The sequence below is a fragment of the Podarcis erhardii genome, assembly GCF_964252035.2.
Source record: "Podarcis erhardii genome assembly, chromosome: 4".
Lineage (NCBI taxonomy): Eukaryota > Metazoa > Chordata > Lepidosauria > Squamata > Lacertidae > Podarcis > Podarcis erhardii.
The window spans coordinates 7373097-7392946 of NC_138508.1; the positions used below are offsets into that span (position 1 = coordinate 7373097).

At 44.8% G+C, this 19850-nt stretch overlaps 1 protein-coding gene across 1 annotated transcript; it reads right to left on the bottom strand.

Moving 5' to 3' along the window:
* Window positions 1–2698: 2698 nt before the first annotated feature.
* Window positions 2699–6500, bottom strand: LIPT2 (lipoyl(octanoyl) transferase 2; the record flags this gene model as incomplete). The annotated part of the gene is made up of 2 exons (XM_081859501.1): window positions 2699–3346; window positions 6008–6500. 2 exons carry the CDS (start codon window positions 6498–6500, stop codon window positions 3114–3116), a joined length of 726 nt encoding a protein of 241 aa, XP_081715627.1. The 3' UTR covers window positions 2699–3113.
* Window positions 6501–19850: the final 13350 nt, after the last annotated feature.

Sequence of the window (19850 nt, forward strand, 5' to 3'; positions counted from 1 at the left end):
GGGCCTTCTGGCGGTTCCCTCACTGCGAGAAGTGAGGTTACAGGGAACCAAGCAGAGGGCCTTCTTGGTGGTGGCGCCCGCCCTATGGAACGCCCTCCCATCAGATGTCAAACAACTACCTGACATTTAGAAGACATCTGAAGGGAAGTTTTTAATGTGTGACATTTTAATGTACAGTGGTACCTCAGGTTACATACGCTTCAGGTTACATACACTTCAGGTTACAGACTCCGCCAACCCAGAAATAGTGCTTCAGGTTAAGAACTTTGCTTCAGGATGAGAACAGAAATCGGGCTCCAGCGGCACGGCAGCAGCAGGAGGCCCCATTAGCTAAGGTGGGGCTTCAGGTTAAGAACAGTTTCAGGTTAAGTACGGACCTAAGGAACGAATTAAGTACTTAACCTGAGGTACCACTGTATTTTTAATCTTTGTTGGAAGCCGCCCAGAGTGGCTGGGGAAACCCAGCCAGATGGGCGGGGTACAAATAAATTACTACTACTACTGCCTAGTCCCAAAGACCCATTTCAAGAAGGTTTGTGACAGGGTTGTGGGGAAATACTTGCCAAGTACTCTTGGAACAGATTGTCTCGACGTCTTTCAATGTGGGTTCATGCCTAGTTATGGGGCCAAATTGGCTTTTTGGTCGCCTTCTCGAGAGAAGGATCATGTCTTTGTGGCATGGCTCCTTTCTGCAACATTTGGGGAAATATCAGACACCCAGAGCCACATGAGAAGTATTGCTATGCCTCTTCTCCCCACAACACTGTTGCCTTTCCAGAAGGAAAGAAGTACAGTGGTACCTTGGTTTAAGAACGGCTTAGTTTACAAACAACTTGGATTAAGAACGCTGCAAACCCGGAAGTATGTGTTTTGGTTTGCGAACTTTGCCTTGGAAGCAGAACATGTTCCGCTTCCTGTTGAGTGTGTTCCATTTGTAAATCGAGTCCCCCACTGCTATGGGAAAGCATGCCTTGGTTTAAGAACGGACTTCCAGAACGGATTAAGTTCGTAAACCAAGGTACCACTGTACTGTGTTCTCCTGCCTTATGGGCTGGGGGGTTCCTTTGTGATCTCCCCAAAAGGCAACATACATAAAGAAAGAAAAGTTTCCCACCCCATTCCTCCACCTGTATACAGGTGTTTCTTTGTTATCCAGGAGGGATTCAGAAGCAGAGCTGGAAAAACGTTTTGCCATTAGCCAAAAACATTTTTGCTCTGCCAATACATTTTATTCATTGTTGGGTCATTTGATCTTGTACGCTACCATTTTATGTTGTATGTTTTCAATTTTATTTGTTCTGTGCTGCCACAGTGTTATGTGCTATTACGGCTCATAAATACCTTTATAGATACAAGAATAAAACGCTTCCTATGAGAGTAGTTGAGTGTCGACCATCAAACTTAGTTAGAACCTCCCATCTTTCCTGCTGCCAGACAGACCCAAATTTCCTTTTCCCCATACACTAATACTTGTCAGGTTAGGCTGCAGCCTCTGAATCCCAAAACATGTCTAGACATCCACCAGGGCTTCATCTGGCACCACCCAGCTATTATGAAAACCATTTTATTCTGGATGTGGGATTCTAGAATATCTTAGCCCTTGCAGATCAGAACTGCAATGACATTCATAAGAATGCTGTCAAGTAGTGGAACTAATCTACTTATCTAGCATTCTTTAACCACCTCAGTTGTGACCACAGAAAGGGGACCTGAAAGCAGGTTTCAGCTGTCCAGAAGAAATATATATATGGCAGCCACTGGCCTTTCAATTAGAACAATGAAAATATTTCATATTAACTTGTCTCAGGAGGCCGTACGTACCCTTTAAGGCTGCAATCCTAAACCTATTTACTAGAGGAAGTCCTGTGGTTTACTTCCAAGTAAGCATTTTTCGGATCACATTGTATCGCCAGAATATAAATTTACCCTAGTCAATGAAGAATGGAAATACTTGACAAGGACACGCAGTTGAATGACCTCCACTGAAAACCCACCTAACAAAGATGGCTTTATAGATTATTTATTCTGTTAGTTTACTGGGTATGGGGGGGGGGGAAGAGGCGATTGGGAAAATTCAAAGTGTCTTAATCCATGTTAAGCGATCTCCAAACATTTGGGGGGAAAACCTTCAACATGTTATCAGAGCGAACCCTGTTCCACTTCTACAATCATCTCTAAAATCACGAGGTCTATATTCTTTCTCTGTATACAGATGTACCTCAGGTTACATACACTTCAGGTTACAGACTCCGCTAACCCAGAAATAGTGCTTCAGGTTAAGAACTTTGCTTCAGGATAAGAACAGAAATCGTGCTCCGGTGGCGTAGCAGCAGCAGGAGGCCCTATTAGGTAAAGTGGTGCTTCAGGTTAAGAACAGTTTAAGGTTAAGTACGGACCTAAGGAACGAATTAAGTACTTAACCCGAGGTACCACTGTACTTGATTCTGACCAAACTAAACCGCCTGAGGTATTTTTTGTTCCAGCAGACTTAGTTGGGTCAGAATCGAGTATATGAGCCACCATAGCTGCTAGAGGGCTGTGAAAATTTGTCTCCAGGACTTTTTAGACTTGTCTACCCAGGTACTATCTGAAAATCTGAAACCAGAGGGGAACGTTGTGTTGCCAGATGTGAAATATATTGGCATTATCTTCAGCTCTCCTAACAGAAACAACTGAACAGAAACCCCATTACACCACAAACTTTGAACACCTTTAATACCATCACGGCTTCCTGGAAACCGTAGTTTATTTGAGATGCTGAACATTCCATTCGAAATTCCTTGGGACTCTCCTTTTACAAAAAAGCAAAATTCCCAGGACTGGCTGGGAAAGGAATCGCCAGCATTTCAAGTCTATGCAGCAGAATTGGGTTAGCCCAGTCTCTCCAGATGTTGTTGAACTCCAGTTCCTATCATCCCCAGCTCACACAGCTAATGGGATAATGGGAGTTGTAACACAGTAATATCTGAAGGCAACACATTGGCAGCAGAAGACAAACCTCATACACAAAGGCATACAGAGATTTTCATGATTCAGTAGATCTTCTGTCGGAAACAGCACTGTGTGTTCCTAAGGAGCAGGCGGATATTAGGACAATTCATTCTCCCAAACTCCTAATTCTCTGTTGGAGATCCTTCTATCAAAGTGCACTTGAACACTTCTTGAAAGGCAGCCAGAAAAGGCTCTGTGGCTTCTTCAACTGAGACGTGTCTCTGGAGTTCTCTGCTCAGAGAGGTCACCTCCTTCCCCTCCAGCCCACAAGGAACAATGTGGTCAAACCACGTCAAGTCGGTGCAGCAGTTCAGAGCCAAACCGTGCGAGGTGATATGCCTTCCGCAGTGGATGCCTGGAGAGCGAGACAAGAGAGATGCATTAAACTTACTGGGAAGGGAGAGCAGCCGTCAATTTATCAAGTGCTGTGCCGCAATACAGTGGTACCTTGGTTCTCAAACTTAATCCGTTTCGGAAGTCTGTTCCAAAACCAAAGCGTTCCAAAACCAAGGCACACTTTCCCATAGAAAGTAATGCAAAATGGGTTAATCTGTTCCAGACTTTTAAAAACAACTGCTAAAACAGCAATTTAACATTGATTTTACTATCTAACAAGACCACTGATCCATAAAAATGAAAGCAATAAACAGTGTACTGCAGTCACACAATCAATCAATCAGTAGCTGAACTGGGTTCCACGCAGACACAAAAACAAAACGAAGAGAGCCGCAAAAACAAAAACGCAAAATAAATAGCAAAAACAGACAGACCTCAGTGTAACACTCAAAACGGAAGTGTGGCACTCAAATCAGAAGCGTAACACTCAAAACGGAGCATTTCCAGCTTCCGAAAAAAGTTCGCAAACTGGAACACTTAACTTCCAGGTTTGTATTGTTTGGGTTCCAAGTTGTTTGAATACCAAGGCATTTGAGAACCAAGGTACCACTGTACTGAAGAAAACTACTGCATGGAGTAACCTCAGAGTGAACACCGGAATAAATCAACTTCCAGCAAACTATTAACCCTGCATTTAAAAGGTAGCAAAATTTAAGATTAGGGCTGCAATATTTAATTGACTCACCAGGGAAATGAATTAACTTACAAATAGTTTAATTGGCTAAAGGCTATCAGCATGTGTTAATGCTGTAAATGGCAAGTCCGAATTTAAGAAAGGAATGTTCCCTCGAGTGTTTGTTTCTCTCACACACTGGAGGGAACAATTCTTCTAAGATGATGCCTAGAAGACATGTCTGCATCACCCAAAAGTGAACAAAAGATGCGTCTTCCTTCAGGATAGACGGATCGGTCCATTTCCACCCCATGATATACTGTACAGCTGTAGATGCTGATAGATACAGGTATAGCCATAGATATACATAGATATAGATATACCAGTAGATAGATATGATATATAGATATAAAGGTAGATAGATAGATAGATAGATATAGACATAGACATATATATAGAAATAGAAATGGCTATGGCTATAGCTAGATATCGACATAGCCCTAGGTAGATATAGAAAGAGATAGCCATATAGATAGATAGGGATATAGATGTGGATATGGGTATGGGTACATATATAGATACAGATACCCATAGATATATATATAGAGAGAGAGAGATGGATATAGATATAGTCCTAGGTAGATATGATATGATTTATACAGATGGATAGGTATAGAGATAGATATGGATATAGATGTGGATATAGGTATAGCCCTAGGTACATATAGATAGCCATAGATACATATACAAAGAGAGAGATGGATATATAGAGATAACCCTAGATAGATATTTATATATATATATACATACACACACACACACACACACACAGAGCAAGATATAGACAAGTATATATAGACAGGTATATATAGAGAGAGAGACAGGTATATATATATAGAGAGAGAGAGAGGTGTGGTGTGTGTGTGTGTGTGTGTGTATGTGTATGTATATATATATAGAGAGAGAGAGAGAGAGGTATAGCAATAGATACGGTTCTAGACATGGATATGGGTATAGCCCTAGGTACATATAGATAGCCATAGATACATATACAAAGAGAGAGAGAGAGAGAGATGGATATATAGAGATAACCCTAGATATATATATATATATACACACACACACACACACACACACACACACACACAGACCTCGTCGAAACGTCGCCTAGACACCCCAACTTTTACACGGGAAGACACCCGAGGACACCAAAACCTGCATAGACAGGTATATATATATAGAGAGAGAGAGGTGTGGTGTGTGTGTATGTATGTGTGTGTGTGTATATATATAGAGAGAGAGAGAGAGCGAGAGAGAGAGAGAGGTATAGCGATAGATACGGTTCTAGACATGGATGTGGGTAGAGCCCTAGGTACATATAGATAGCCATAGATACATATACAAAGAGAGAGAGAGAGAGAGAGAGAGAGATGGATATATAGAGATAACCCTAGATATATATATATACACACACACACACACACACACACACACACAGCAAGATATAGACAAGTATATATATACAGGTATATATATATAGAGAGAGAGAGGTGTGGTGTGTGTGTGTATGTATGTGTGTGTATGTATATATATATATATATAGAGAGAGAGAGAGAGAGAGAGAGAGAGAGAGGTATAGCGATAGATATGGTTCTAGACATGGATGTGGGTAGAGCCCTAGGTACATATAGATAGCCATAGATACATATACAAAGAGAGAGAGAGATGGATATATAGAGATAACCCTAGATACACACACACACAGCAAGATATAGACAAGTATATATATAGACAGGTATATATATATATATATATAGACAGGTATATATATAGAGAGAGAGGTGTGGTGTGTGTATGTATGTGTGTGTGTATGTATATATATATAGAGAGAGAGAGAGAGAGAGAGGTGTATAGCGATAGATACGGTTCTAGACATGGCTGTGGGTCGAGCCCTAGGCAGACAGAGCTGTGCCTCTGGAGGAGAGAGATTCCTCTCCCCTCACGCACCGATGGCGCAGACCTTCCTCCCTCGGAGCCAGACGCCGGTGCAGGGCGGCGGCAGGGCGGCGGCTCGCGGGAGGCCGAGCCTGCGGCAGGCGGCCAGGGCCACGCGCTCCAGGGCGGCCACGTAGCCCCGCACGGGCAGCCCGAAGCGCCGCAGGTCCAGCACCGGGTAGGCCACCAGCTGGCCGGGCCCGTGGAAGGTGGCCAGGCCGCCGCGGGGGACGCGCTCGAAGCCGGCGCCCAGCGCCCTCAGCCGACGCTCCTCCTCCTCCGCCGCCGAGGCCCGCCGGGCGTCCAGGCCGCGCAGCCCCACCGTGAAGACGGGGCCCGACGGCTCCCACAGCAGCAGCCGGTGCGGCGCCTCAGAGGAGGGGGAGGCCGAGGCCTCGCGGTGGCGCCTCACGCAGCGGCCCTGCGCCGCCAGGGACTCCAGGTAGGCCGCGCGGCCTAGGCGCAGCACCCGCACCGCGGGGTCCGCCGCGCGCGGAGGCCGCATCCGGCAGCAGGGGTCCGGGGTGCGGGCACGCCAGCGGGAAGGAGGAGAAGGGCAGAGGCGGATCCCCCGGCTTCGGAGGAGGAGGCAGGAAGGGGAAGTTCTGGCGCAGGCCGCGAGAGGGCTCCGGGGCGCGTGCAGAGTGCAGACGACGACGCCGGGGGGGGGGACCGGGGGGGGTTTATTTTGGCTGCGGCTGCTACTGATGGTAGTAATACATTAATGATAATAATGCAGTATAGTATCAGTGTTGTTGTTGTTATTAATATATGAATAAATATTATTATTAGGTGGTGTAGAAATTAATAATAATAACAGCTGCTACTGATGATAATAAATTAATAACAATAATATAGTATCATCATAGTGTTATTATTATGAGGATATGAATAAACATTATTATTAGGTGGTGTATAAATTAATAATAATAACAGCTGCTACTGATGATAATAAATTAATAATAATATAGTATCATCATAGTGTTATTATTATGAATATATGAATAATTATTATTAGGTGTGTATAAATTAATAACAATAACAGCTGCTACTGATTATAATTAATAATATAGTATAGTATCAGTATTATTATTATGAATATATGAATAATTATTATTAGGTGTGTATAAATTAATAACAATAACAGCTGCTACTGATTATAATTAATAATATAGTATAGTATCAGTATTATTATTATGAATATATGAATAAAAATTATTAGGTGTGTATAAATTAATAACAATAACAGCTGCTTCTGATGATAATAAATTAATAACAATAATATAGTATCATCATAGTGTTATTATTATGAATATATGAATAAACATTATTATTAGGTGGTGTATAAATTAATAATAATAACAGCTGCTACTGATGATAATTGATAACAATAATATAGTATAGTATCATAATAGTATTATTATGAATATATGAATAAATATTATTAGGTGGTGTATAAATTATTAATAATAATAATAACAGCTGCTACTGATGATAATAATAAATTATTAATAATAATAATAGTAACAGCTGCTACTGATGATAATAAATTAATAATAATAATAGTAACAGCTGCTACTGATGATAATAAATTAATAATAATAATAGTAACAGCTGCTACTGATGATAATAATAAATTAATAATAATAATATAATATAGTATACAGTGGTATCTTGGGATGTGAACGGGATCCATTCCGGAGCTCCGTTCGCATCCTAAACAGAACGTCAGATGTGTCTGCGCGTGTGCAGGTCGCGTTTTGCCGCTTCCGCGCATGTGCGTGACGTCATTTTGACCATCTGCACATGTGCGAGCAGCGAAACCTGGAAGTAACACGCTCCGTTATTTCTGGGTCGCCGTAGAGCGCAACCTGAAAATACTTATCCTGAAGCGCATTTATTCCGAGGTATGACTGTAATAGTATAACAACAACAACAGTATATCTATGAATAAATATTATTATTTTTATTAGGCAGCGTATAAATTAATAATAATAACAATAATCAGTGCTTTTTTTGCAGAAATATTGCGAAAGAAAAACCACACGTATCTGATTCTATTCGGTGAGTTTTAGCAGTTTCAGCTGTTTTAGTTCATTTAAATTGAATCGAGCATAATGCGCCCCATCAATAAATTAACAGGAGCAAAGTACCATATTTTTCGCTCTATAAGACGCACCAGACCACAAGACGCACCTAGTTTTTGGAGGAGGAAAACAAGAAAAAAAATATCTTCTGAATCTCAGAAGCCAGAACAGCAAGAGGGATCGCTGCGCAGTGAAAGCAGCAATCCCTCTTGCTGTTCTGGCTTCTGGGATAGCCGCGCAGCCTGCATTCCCTCCATAAGACGCACACACATTTCCCCTTACTTTTTAGGAGGGAAAAAGTGAGTCTTATAGAGCAAAAAATACGGTAATTGCCTGCCTAAACCCTCCCCTTGTGCAAATAGTGTGAAGTCTGAGCTGGTTAAACAGTAAAGGTAAAGGGACCCCTGACCATTAGGTCCAGTCGTGGCTGACTCTGGGATTGCGGCTCTCGTCTCGCTTTACTGGCCGAGGGAGCCGGCGTGCAGCTTCCGGGTCATGTGGCCAGCAGGACTAATCCGCTTCTGGAGAACCAGAGCAGCGCACGGAAATGCCGGTCACCTTCCCGCCGGAGCGGTACCTATTGATCTACTTGCACTTTGACATGCTTTCGAACTGCTAGGTTGGCAGGAGCTGGGACCAAGCAACGGGATCTCACCCCATCGTGGGGATTCGAACCACCGACCTTCTGATCGGCAAGTCCTAGGCTCTGTGGTTTAACCCACAGCGCCACCCGCATCCCAACAAGTCTGTTGAAAACTGGGTAAAACTGAGTTGGATACTGCCCCTTTCTCCTGGGAAAATTCGTGCTGCGGTTGCAGATGCCCTGGGTATGCAGATTTGGGCATAAGCTCTGTTAAATTAGCTATGATTCCTTCACTGCATGGGGTTGGACTGGATGACTTTGGGTACATCCCCAACAAGTTCTATGTTTCTATGAATTTAGCAGGGCTTAATTCCAAGTAAACTAGCCTGGGAGTGCATTGTAAAGCTGCAGTCCCTGTTGCACCTACGGAACAGTAAACCCAACTAAACTCTCTAGAATTTATTTATAAAAACATTTAGGGTGTCCAAACTTTTTTCGAAGAGGGCCAGATTTGATGAAGTGAAGGGCCATGGGGGCCGACCAACGTTGTTGCCATTTTTTTTAGGATTGAAGTTGTTCAGCTTTTTTCAGGATTGAAGCTGTTGAGCTTCTTTTAGGATTGAAGTTGTTGAGGGTTTTTTTTTAGGATTTTACTCCAGGAAATAAACTGCCACAGGGGCCGGATTAAACTGACTGGCGGGCCAGATTAGGCCCCCAAAACGGACTTTGGACATGCCTGATTTAGGGGGTTCAATATGCTCTCTGTTCCTGTTTTTGAAAATGAAAATAAAAAAAATGGAACTTTTTTTGCTTCTTTAAAAACAATTATATGGTGTCTTTCTGCATGAGACTCTGTTTGAGAGGCATTAGCACAAGTTTATCTGTTAGGGTTGGTGGGCAAAGACATACCACATATGAAAAAAACAATCTTTTTCTATTCAGCAACAGCTGCCAAGGTAGTGAATGCTACTAAATGGAAATCTTAGGACATACCAACAAAGGAAGAGTGGATTTGTAAAGTAAGTGAGTATATAGAATTGGCAAAATTAACTTCAGTTACAAGATATCAATCAAATCAAAAGTTAAGAATGGAGTGGAAGTATTTCGAATATTATATGTCCAAATATTGTTCTAAAAATGACATGTTAATTGGCTTAGAATAAAAAATGTAAGCATTAACAAAACAAATACAGTGGTACCTCGGGTTACATAAGCTTCAGGTTACATATGCTTCAGGTTACAGCCTCCGCTAACCCAGAAATACTGCTTCAGGTTAAGAACTTTGCTTCAAGATGAGAACAGAAATTATGCTCCTGCAGCGCGGCAGCAGTAGGAGGTCCCATTAGCTAAAGTGGTGCTTCAGGTTAAGAACAGTTTCAGGTTAAGTACGGACCTCCGGAACGAATTAAGTACTTAACCTGAGGTACCACTGTAAAGAAAGAAGGAAAAATCAGAATTTAACAAAAATAATTTATTATAGAATGCGGGGGGGGGGGGTGGGAGGTAGAAAGAAATATAAAGAAGTTGAATTGCTGTGGAGGGGTGGGTGGTGGGTTTTATAATTAAGTGTACAGTGGTGCCCCGCAAGACGAATGCCTCGCAAGACGGAAAACCCGCTAGATGAAAGGGTTTTCCGTTTTGGAGGTGCTTCGCAAAACGAATTTCCTATGTGCTTGCTTCGCAAGACAAAAATGTCTTGCGAGTTCCTGCGGTTTTTTTCCCCTTTCCCCCCCTTTTTCTAAGCCGCTTATCTGCTTATCCGATAAGCCGCTAATAGCGCTAATCCGCTAAGCCATCAATGGGCTTGCTGTGCAAGACGAAAAAACCGCTAGACGAAGAGACTCGCAGAACGGATTCTTTTCGTCTTGCGAGGCACCACTGTATAATTATGCAGCTGTTGTAATTTAGGTATTATATTTTAAGTGAGGGAATCATTGGGAATTTTGGTTATTATGTATATATGTTAATTTTCAATAAAGATATTTGAAAATTAAAGGGGGGGGGGCATTAGCAGGGCTTTTTCAGCTGAAACTCACAAGAACTCAGTTCCAGCACCCAGTGGCGGAGCTCTATGCTCTGGCACCGGGGGTGGGGGGTGCGTGTCCTGGGGGTGTGTCCTGCTGCCTGCGGGGGCGTGCGCCCAGCGGGGGGGGGGGCAGCCGCGATGGCACCCCACCCCCCTCTTCTTCTGTCAGTGCCAGCACCTCCCAGGTGTGCGCCATTGCCGTTCTAAGAGAACAAGGAAGAATGTCATTGTCAGCTCCAGCACCTCTTTTTCAAAGAAAAAATAGCACTGGTCATTAGGATATTATTTTTCTCTGAGACAGCTACAGTGATAGAAGTTCTATGACATGATAGAAGTTTATAACATTATACATGGATAGATAAAGGTGTGGGGGGGCGGGAATCCCTCTCTCGCAACACTCTCTCGCAATTGGGGACATCGAATTTTGTGTTTGTTTTGTGTTTCCCCCAAAAATCAGTGCAGAACTTCGCAGCCTTAAAACAAGTTATGGGGATCTGTTATGCAACAGCTCATTGAAAGTCCACGTGTATCCTTCACGATATGTGTTTACATGCTTCTGCTTACTACAAACTTTTATATAGCTCCAAAACTTCTAAAACTCTTACAGTGCTTTTAGGGAACTAGCCAAGTGGCTTGCAGCGTTTTAAAAGGCCTAAAAGAATAATAAAATGATCTAAAAGTAGCTTTTACTGACCATTTCCCACATAATAAAACTTCACCTGCAGAACTTCCAGCCTAAGCTGGTTCTGGGGTGAGCCTCACGCATGCCCTGATGGTGCTTCTTTCAAGAGACTCACACCGCGCACTCCAAGATATAACAAACAGGAGCTAAACCAGGGGCAGTAACCTTTTTCAGCCGTGGGCCAGTTCACTGTCCCTCAGACCTTGTGGGGGGGGGCAGACTATATTCTTGGGGGGGGGGAATGAATGAACTCCTATGCCCCACAAATAACCCAGAGATGCATTGTAAATAAAAGGACACATTCTACTTGTAGAAATGCATGCTGATTCCCGGACTGTCTGCTGGCCGGATTGAGAAGGCGATTGGGCCAGAACCGGCCCCTGGGCCATAGTGTGCCTACCCATGAGCTAAGCAGTGTTCAGTATCCCATGCTGTACAGTGGCTCTCTGGGTCTTGTTGACTCTGCAGATAGTGCAGATTGCAGAAGAAGAAGAAGAAGAAGAAGAAGAAGAAGAAGAAGAAGAAGAAGAAGGAGAGGAGGAGTTTGGATTTGATATCCTGCCTTTCACTCCCCTTCAGGAGTCTCAAAGCGGCTAACAATCTCCTTTCCCTTCCTCCCCCACAACAAACCCTCTGTGAGGTGAGTGGGGCTGAGAGACTTCAGAGAAGTGTGACTGGCCCAAGGTCACCCAGCAGCTGCATGTGGAGGAGCGGAGACGTGAACCCAGTTCCCCAGATTACGAGTCCACCGCTCTTAACCACTACACCACACTGGCTCACCATAGCTCAGTGGGACCTTCTACATCTGCTTTGCAGCCAGAAGTTCCCAGGTTCAGTGTGTGGCCTTTCCAGGTAGGGCTCTAATGTCCCCTGTCTGAAATCATGGAGCCCTGCTGCCTGTCAGTGTTGACAGTACTAAGCTAGATGTTAAAGGTAAAGGACCCCTGAATGGTTAAGTCCAGTCAAAGGCGACTCTGGGGTTGCGGCGCTCTTCTCGCTTTCAGGCTGAGGGAGCCGGTGTTTGTCCACAGACAGCTTTCTGGGTCATGTGGCCAGCAGGACTAAATCGCTTCTAGCACAACAGAAGAGCATGATGGAAACCAGAGCGCACAGAAACACCATTCACCTTCCCGCCGCAGTGGTACCTATTTGTCTACTTGCACTGGTGTGCTTTTGAATTGCTAAGTTGGCAGGAGCTGGGACAGAGCAATGGGAGCTCACCCTGTCACAAGTATTCGAACCACCGATCTTCCGATCAGCAAGCCCAAGAGGCTCAGTGGTTTAGACCACAGCGCCACCCACATCCCCTGAGCTAGATGTATCAAGAGTCTGATTCAGTATGAGACAGATTCTTACATTTCCATATACATCTGTCCTGTGCCACTAAGAGGATTGCTTGCATCATAGAAGCCATAGGATTGGAAGGGACCCCAAGCATCATTTAGTCTAACCCCTTGCAATGCAGGAATCACAGCTAAAGAATCCCTGGCAAATAGCCATCTAACCTCTGCGTAAAAACCCGCAATGAAGGAGCGTTCACCACCTTCTGAGGTATGTAGTCTGTTCCACTGCTGAATGGCTCTTACTGTTGGACAGTTCTTCCTAACTTTTAGTCAGAATCTTCTTCTTTGTAACTTGAATCCATTGAAGCTGCAGAAAACAAGCTTGTTCCGTCTTCCATCCTTGAGATATTTGCCGATGAATGCTCACTGGAAGGACAGATCGTGAAGCTGAGGCTCCAATACTTTGGCCACCTCATGAGAAGAGAGGACTCCCTGGAAAAGACCCCGATGTTGGGAAAGATGGAGGGCACAAGGAGAAGGGGAGGACAGAGGACGAGATGGTGGGACAGTGTTCTCGAAGCTACCAGCATGAGTTTGACCAAACTGCAGGAGCCAGCACTACCAGCAATGCAGGAGGCAGTGGAAGACAGGAGTGCCTGGCGTGCTCTGGTCCATGGGGTCACGAAGAGCTGGACACGACTAAACGACTAAACAGCAACATCAGATCCTATCACATCTCAATCTTCTCTTCAGGCTGAACATACCCAAATCCCTCAACTGTCCCTCATATTGCCTGGTTTCTAGACCTTTATATCTTGGTTGCCCTCTTCTGCACATGTTCCAGCAGTATCCTCCTGAAAATGTGGTTCCCACAACTGGACACAGGACTCCAGGTGTGATCTGACCAAGGCATGATAGAGCAGGACTATAGGCATGATAGAGCAGGCGCTAGACTTCTGTTGATGTAGCCTAGAATCACACTAGCTTTTTTTTTTGCTGCACTGTTGACTCACCTAAACCTGTGGCCCACCAAGACCCCTATATCCTTTGACATGCTCTGCTGTCAAGCCAGGTGTCCCCCATTTTATATCTGTGCAGCTGGTTCTTCCTGCTCAAGTCTCCTGGCACATGCGGCAAGCGAACCTTTGAACATCACAACCCCTGCACGCTTTCTCGTGGAGTCTATAATGTCTCATCGTTTCCACTGCAGTGGTACCTCGGGTTACAAACACTTTGGGTTACAGACTCCGCAAACCCGGAAGTAGTACCTCGGGTTAAGAACTTTGCCCCAGGATGAGAACAGAAATCGTGGGGTGGCAGTGGGAAGCCCCATTAGTGAAAGTGCGCCTCAGGTTAAGAACGGTTTCAGGTTAAGAACGAACCTCCGGAACGAATTAAGTTTGTAATTAGAGGTACCACTGTACTTCCTAAAATACGTAAACTGTGCCACAGACTGCAACAAGCATAAAGGAATGCGCTTCTGTCCATTGTTTACTTTCTCACTCATTAAATAAAGTAGGGGAGAAGGGACCGTAAGAAAGACTGTTAACTTTGTTTATGAGAAAAGCGTTGTCCAAGACAACACCGGTAAAACTCATTGTTCCTAGTCAAATCTCACATAATACAACCAGGGCAAGTCCTCAGATACATCATTTGACTCCCTGTTCAGTTATGGATCCAGATAATGTTCGTCAGTGTTTCTCACAATAAACCTTGAAGACCTTTGTGTCAAAAGACAAATTGCCACCCGCCCTGCGGAAGTCCAAGCTACCAGGTGTTGGGCAAAAGGAAACTCTTCCAAAGGAATTTTCGCCGTTCATTTGTATAGAAGCAGCTGCACACCCCTTTCCTTTCTTCCTGGTTTCTGCTTCTTGGTCAGGCTGTAGGCAAGGTGGGGGCCTTAAAAATCTCTCCACCTGGGGGTGGGGGCAAGGTCTGCTTAGCACCAGCTTTGGACATGTAGCCATGATTGCGCAGGGCCGCTCCAGAGGGTCATCCTGGCTTTACGTGATTTTGTAAGGATAGCCAGGAGTGTAACCTCCACATAAGATGAGATCTACCTATAATAAGGTGTTGGATAACCACAGTTGTTGGCTGAGACAACTTCCAAGCTTTGCTTAGTAGGAGCAGCGTGGGGTAGAGTGTGGGGGCATTGCCTGGGAGCTGTCCAGGGTCCTGATCTGCTTCCTGATCTGCCCTTTTGTCTTGTTTCCACTTCTCCTGGGAATCCCAGGGCAGCCGGGTGCCAATTTACCGCAACTGCTATCATGAATGAATAACATTTCTTACATCAGCCCATGGATCACAGCAGATTGAAACAACAAAAAGCGCCAAGTGTTCGATTCCACCCCCACCAAAAAAAGTGCAAAGGTTGCTCTAAAATGAATATATAAAATGCATACATATCCTTAGAATAAACAGAACTTTTAAAACAGATAAGCATTGCTATTGCATCAACCGCCCTGCCCCCCCCCCCCCGGAGCAAGATCAGGGGGCATTCGGGAATTGTTTCCAGGACACATTTAATACTCCCATTTTATACTGCCAGTTTGCAGAAATGGAGTCCCAAGAATTTCCCCATTATCTGGTGGTCTTTGCTGCAAATGAAGTCAATGAAGGCGCATTCCGGCTTGTTGCTTGCAACCGAAAGCCCAGTTTCTCCTCTCCTCCCCAGTACTTCATTCTCTTTCAAGAGGGCTCCAGAAAGTGTTCCCTAATATCAACACAAACGCACAAGTTGGTGTGCTGTAGAATCTTCCCGACTGCAGTCATTGATAACATTCGTTCGGAACATTTTGTTTGAAAGCTTTTCAATATTCCATTGCCATGGGGAGTAGCAAGTATTTTTCAAATTGATGCTGGTGTAAGGCACCTGCTCACCATTTCGTTGTTCCTGAGGATGTGAGGGCAAACAACTGCTATCAAAACCACACCTTTAAAAAAAATTAAAAATGGCAAAATTTCATATTTATATAAATTTATATAAATATGAAGGCTGGCACCAGGACTGAGTCTGGGCAAGGATTCCCACTTCCAGTAAGCTTAGCAATTGGTGGTCCAGGGCAGGCACTCCTATTTTTTCCTCTATCCCCCCTTTTTTTTACATTTTTACTCAAGCGGTATGTGCTGTAAACTGAAGTGTTGACTGAGAGGCTACAGCTGTCTACGTCCTTCTTCCCCCCAGAATGTTCCTAGAGTTTTGTAGCACATCTGTCCCCACTGGAAAAACGAAATGGGGCAGGGGAAGAAAGAAGGACGCTGGTGACTGCCTGCAGCCCTGCTTGGTTTTTGTAGGGCATTTTTCTGACTATGGCAAGTCTGGACCTGGCAGTAAATTGAACAACAAGGCTTACACAACCAAGAATGAGCCCTAACAGCCCAGCAAGGACAAAATGTGGATTGGGCTTTCTGGGTTCTAGTTATTATTTTTCATTTAATGTTATAGGGGTTTTTTTTGCAGGGAGTGGGGTCAGTCTCAATGATCCCTTCCAGTACATGGGGTCCTGAGCCCAGTAAGGGTTGAAAACTAATTGATGTGGTTGCTAGACTGGTCAGGCAATGACCTTAGCTGGCCATCAGCATCCCAAAAGAATCTCAGTTTCAAGAACTAAAACTAAGGGATGATGCCCTCCAGTCTAACGCTAAAGGAGAAGCAAGATCTGTTTTGGTGTTAATGCCGTGAGCCCCGTCATCATGCTCAGGTTAAATGTAAAAAAGGTAAAGGACCCCTGGACGGTTAAGTCCAGTCAAAGGCAACTATGGGGTTGCGGCACAAATCTTGCCTTCAGGCCAAGGGAGTCAGCGTTTGTCCACAGACAGCTTTCAGGGTCATGTGGCCAGCATGACTAAACTGCTTCTGGCACAACGGAACACTGTGACGGAAACCAGAGCACATGGAAACACCGTTAACTTCCCGCCACAGTGGTACCTATTTATCTACTTGCACTGGCATGCTTTCAAACTGTTAAAATGTATGTGCAAATCAAACCATATATCCTAGACACCACAGTCTCCGCTGACCTTCATTCCAAGGAAACCAAACCTGGGTAAGTGCCTGGAACCCCTGGAGTCTCTCGCCGCTTGGAAATAGGGGTCACATGTATTATTATTTACATGATTTATAGCCCCCAAAAGGTGGCTTACAGTAAAAACAAGTAGATCAAGAATACATAACATCCATAACGGGGGGGAAACACAGCCTGTTGCATTGAAAATGCACACCGATGACTAATAGCGGCAAAAAAGCTGTTGACCAGCTTCCTGAAGCCAGGAAATATGGGGCCACACACACCTCATTAGGCAGAGAGAGTGCCACATGCAAAGAGTTTGTTTTCTCCAGCTCGGATAAGGTTTGTGAACACGCACAAATACGAGCCAACCCGCCTCGTTTCATTTGCGTATGTTTATCGCCCAGTTGTTTTCCTCCTTTCTGGAGGAAGCACCACATTTCATTTCCAAATATCAAAGGCCAATGCTTTTCCTCCCTGGCTGGCCGTGGGGAAGCAAGGACCGGACGCAGCGGCAGGAAGGTTGCGTGATCCAAACAGGTCAGGGTTCCTGTTCAAAATAGGAGGAGGGGAATGTTGTGGTCAGTTTACTGCCAACCTCCTGCTTGTTATGCAGAGAGAGGTCTTGGTTCCAGGTCCTGCCGCGAAAGAGGCAGTTTGTTGTTCCTACAAATGTAAAGGCACAGATAGGGCTGTGATGAGTCCCTCCGTTTAGATAAATATTTTTTTAAAGGCATCAAGGAGAGGCAAGTTCGAAAGATGACTCGGTATGCATTCTGCAGCCTGCTTTCCCCCTACCTTTTATTTCTAATAAAAGTTCCACTATTTGACCACCAAAGTGTGTACAATTGCCAGTGTCAGGGTTCTCAATTAGGAGCCAGTGTGGTGTAGTGGTTAAGAGTGGTGGACTCGTAATCTGATGAACTGGGTTCGATTCCCTGCTCCTCCACATGCAGCTGCTGGGTGACCTTGGGCCAGTCACACTTCTCTGAAGTCTCTCAGCCCCACTCACCTCACAGAGTTTGTTGTGGGGGAGGAAGGGAAAGGAGAATGTGAGCCACTTTGAGACTCCTTAAAGGGAGTGAAAGGCGGGATATCAAATCCAAACTACTCCTCCTCCTCCTCCTCTTCCTCTTCCTCTTCTTTTCAATTCCTTGCCTGTCTAGATGCTTGAAATCCAGCTTACTGAATGAAATCTACTCGGAGTCAAGAGTGGATTTCATGCTCTTTATTCAGCTCATAGTGGTGAGGAGGAATGGATGTTCCCCCAGAATGTCTGCCTTATATACATTATTTACACAGTGGGCCCCAGGTGATTGGCTAATTCCGGGATTCTCCTGTAGGTCAATCAGGTTGCGGATTCCCTTCCACCTGGAGCTAGATTGGGTGACTCCTGTGGACCAACCAGGCTGCTGCATTCTGGATCCTATTGTTTTAGGACCAATCAGACTGCTGCATTCTAATCCTATTCTAGGACCAATCAGACTGCTGCCTTTTGGATCCTATTCAACTCAGTACATAACACTGAACGTATAGGATCAGAGTTGTGGGACACCAGCATGCTCTCCTGAGCTCTGGATGAGACTTGGGGAACATGGGCTGCCTTTACATTCTGTGTAAACTATCAGGGAGCTGTCTGGAAAAACTCCAAACAACTCTCAGTTCCCAGGATTCTTTGGGAGAAGCTACGATTGTTGAAAGCAGCGCAGCACTGCTTTAAATGTCCCGTGCAGATGGGGCCACACCAACAAGGATTATCCATGAGAAAAATGTACTTGGCACCTTCTGTAGAGACAATATGGGCCAAGGAGCAGCTGAGGCTATGCGCCAACATGAACTGTGCAACTGTGGCCTCCATGCCTTGCCAAACCACCAGGAGGAATTCTGGATCAACTTCCTTCATGGTTCTTACAGGGCATGAAGATGAGAAGTCGGACGCAAACACGAACTTCCTCGCATTTCCTCTCTTCCCATCACTGTCTCGGGAGTGTAATTTGGGGTCAGCAAATACGCACATGGACCAGGGGGCATGGTGGAGAGGAGCAAAATCATCATTATTATTCTAGTAAGGAATCCAAGGGCTTCCGCAGCCCAGAGGACTGAATGACCCTTCTCTACCCAAAGCAGAACAGCATGATGCACAAGGCGTTGGCAAAACGGTGTGACACCCCTCCTTCCCGCCTAGCTCCCCTAAGCAGATGGTTATCTTGAATGGCAAGGTGCCATTTTGCTGGTATTTCTCAAGCTAGTTTGCTGATAGAGTGTTTTAGAACTTGCAAACATTTGCTACGAAGTTAAGTACGTTTCTAAGCACAATTCAAAGTGCTAGTGCTGACCTTTAAAGCACCAAACTTCCTTTGTCCTGTATACCTGAAGGAACATCTCCACCCCCATCGTCTAGCCCGGACACTGAGGTCCAGCTCCGAGGGTCTTCTGGCAGTTCCCTCACTGCAAGAAGCAAAGCTACAGGGAACCAGACAGAGGGCCTTCTCAGTAGTGGTGTCTGCCCTGTGGAATGCCCTCCCATCAGATGTCAAGGAAATAAACAACTACCTGACATGAGAGCCAGTATGGTGTAGTGGTTAAGAGCGGTGGACTCGTAATCTGGTGAACTGGGATCGATTCCCTGTTCCTCCACATGCAGCTGCTGGGTGACCTTGGGCCAGTCCCACTTCTCTGAATTCTCTCAGCCCCACTCACCTCACAGAGTGTTTGTTGTGGGGGAGGAAGGGAAAGGAGAATGTTAGCCGCTTTGAGACTCCTTAAAGGGAGTGAAAGGCGGGATATCAAATCCAAACTCTTCTTCTTCTTCTTCAGTCCTGTTTAGGGAAGTTTTTAATGTGTGACATTTTAATGTATTTTTAAGCTTTGTTGGAAGCTGCCCAGCGTGGCTAGGGAAACCCAGCCAGATGGGCAGGGTACAAATAAATTAGTATTAGTATTAGTATTAGTATTCCTGCAAGAAGTGAGATTACAGGGAACCAGGCAGAGGGCCTTCTCAGTAGTGGCACCTGCCCTGTGGAACGCCCTCCCATCAGATGTCAAGGAAATAAACAACTACCTGACTTTTAGAAGACATCTGTAGGCAGCCCTGTACAGAGAAGTTTTTAATGTTGTTGTTGTTGATATTTTGCTGGAAGCCACCCAGAGTGGCTGGGGCAACCCAGTCCGATGGGTGGCATATAAA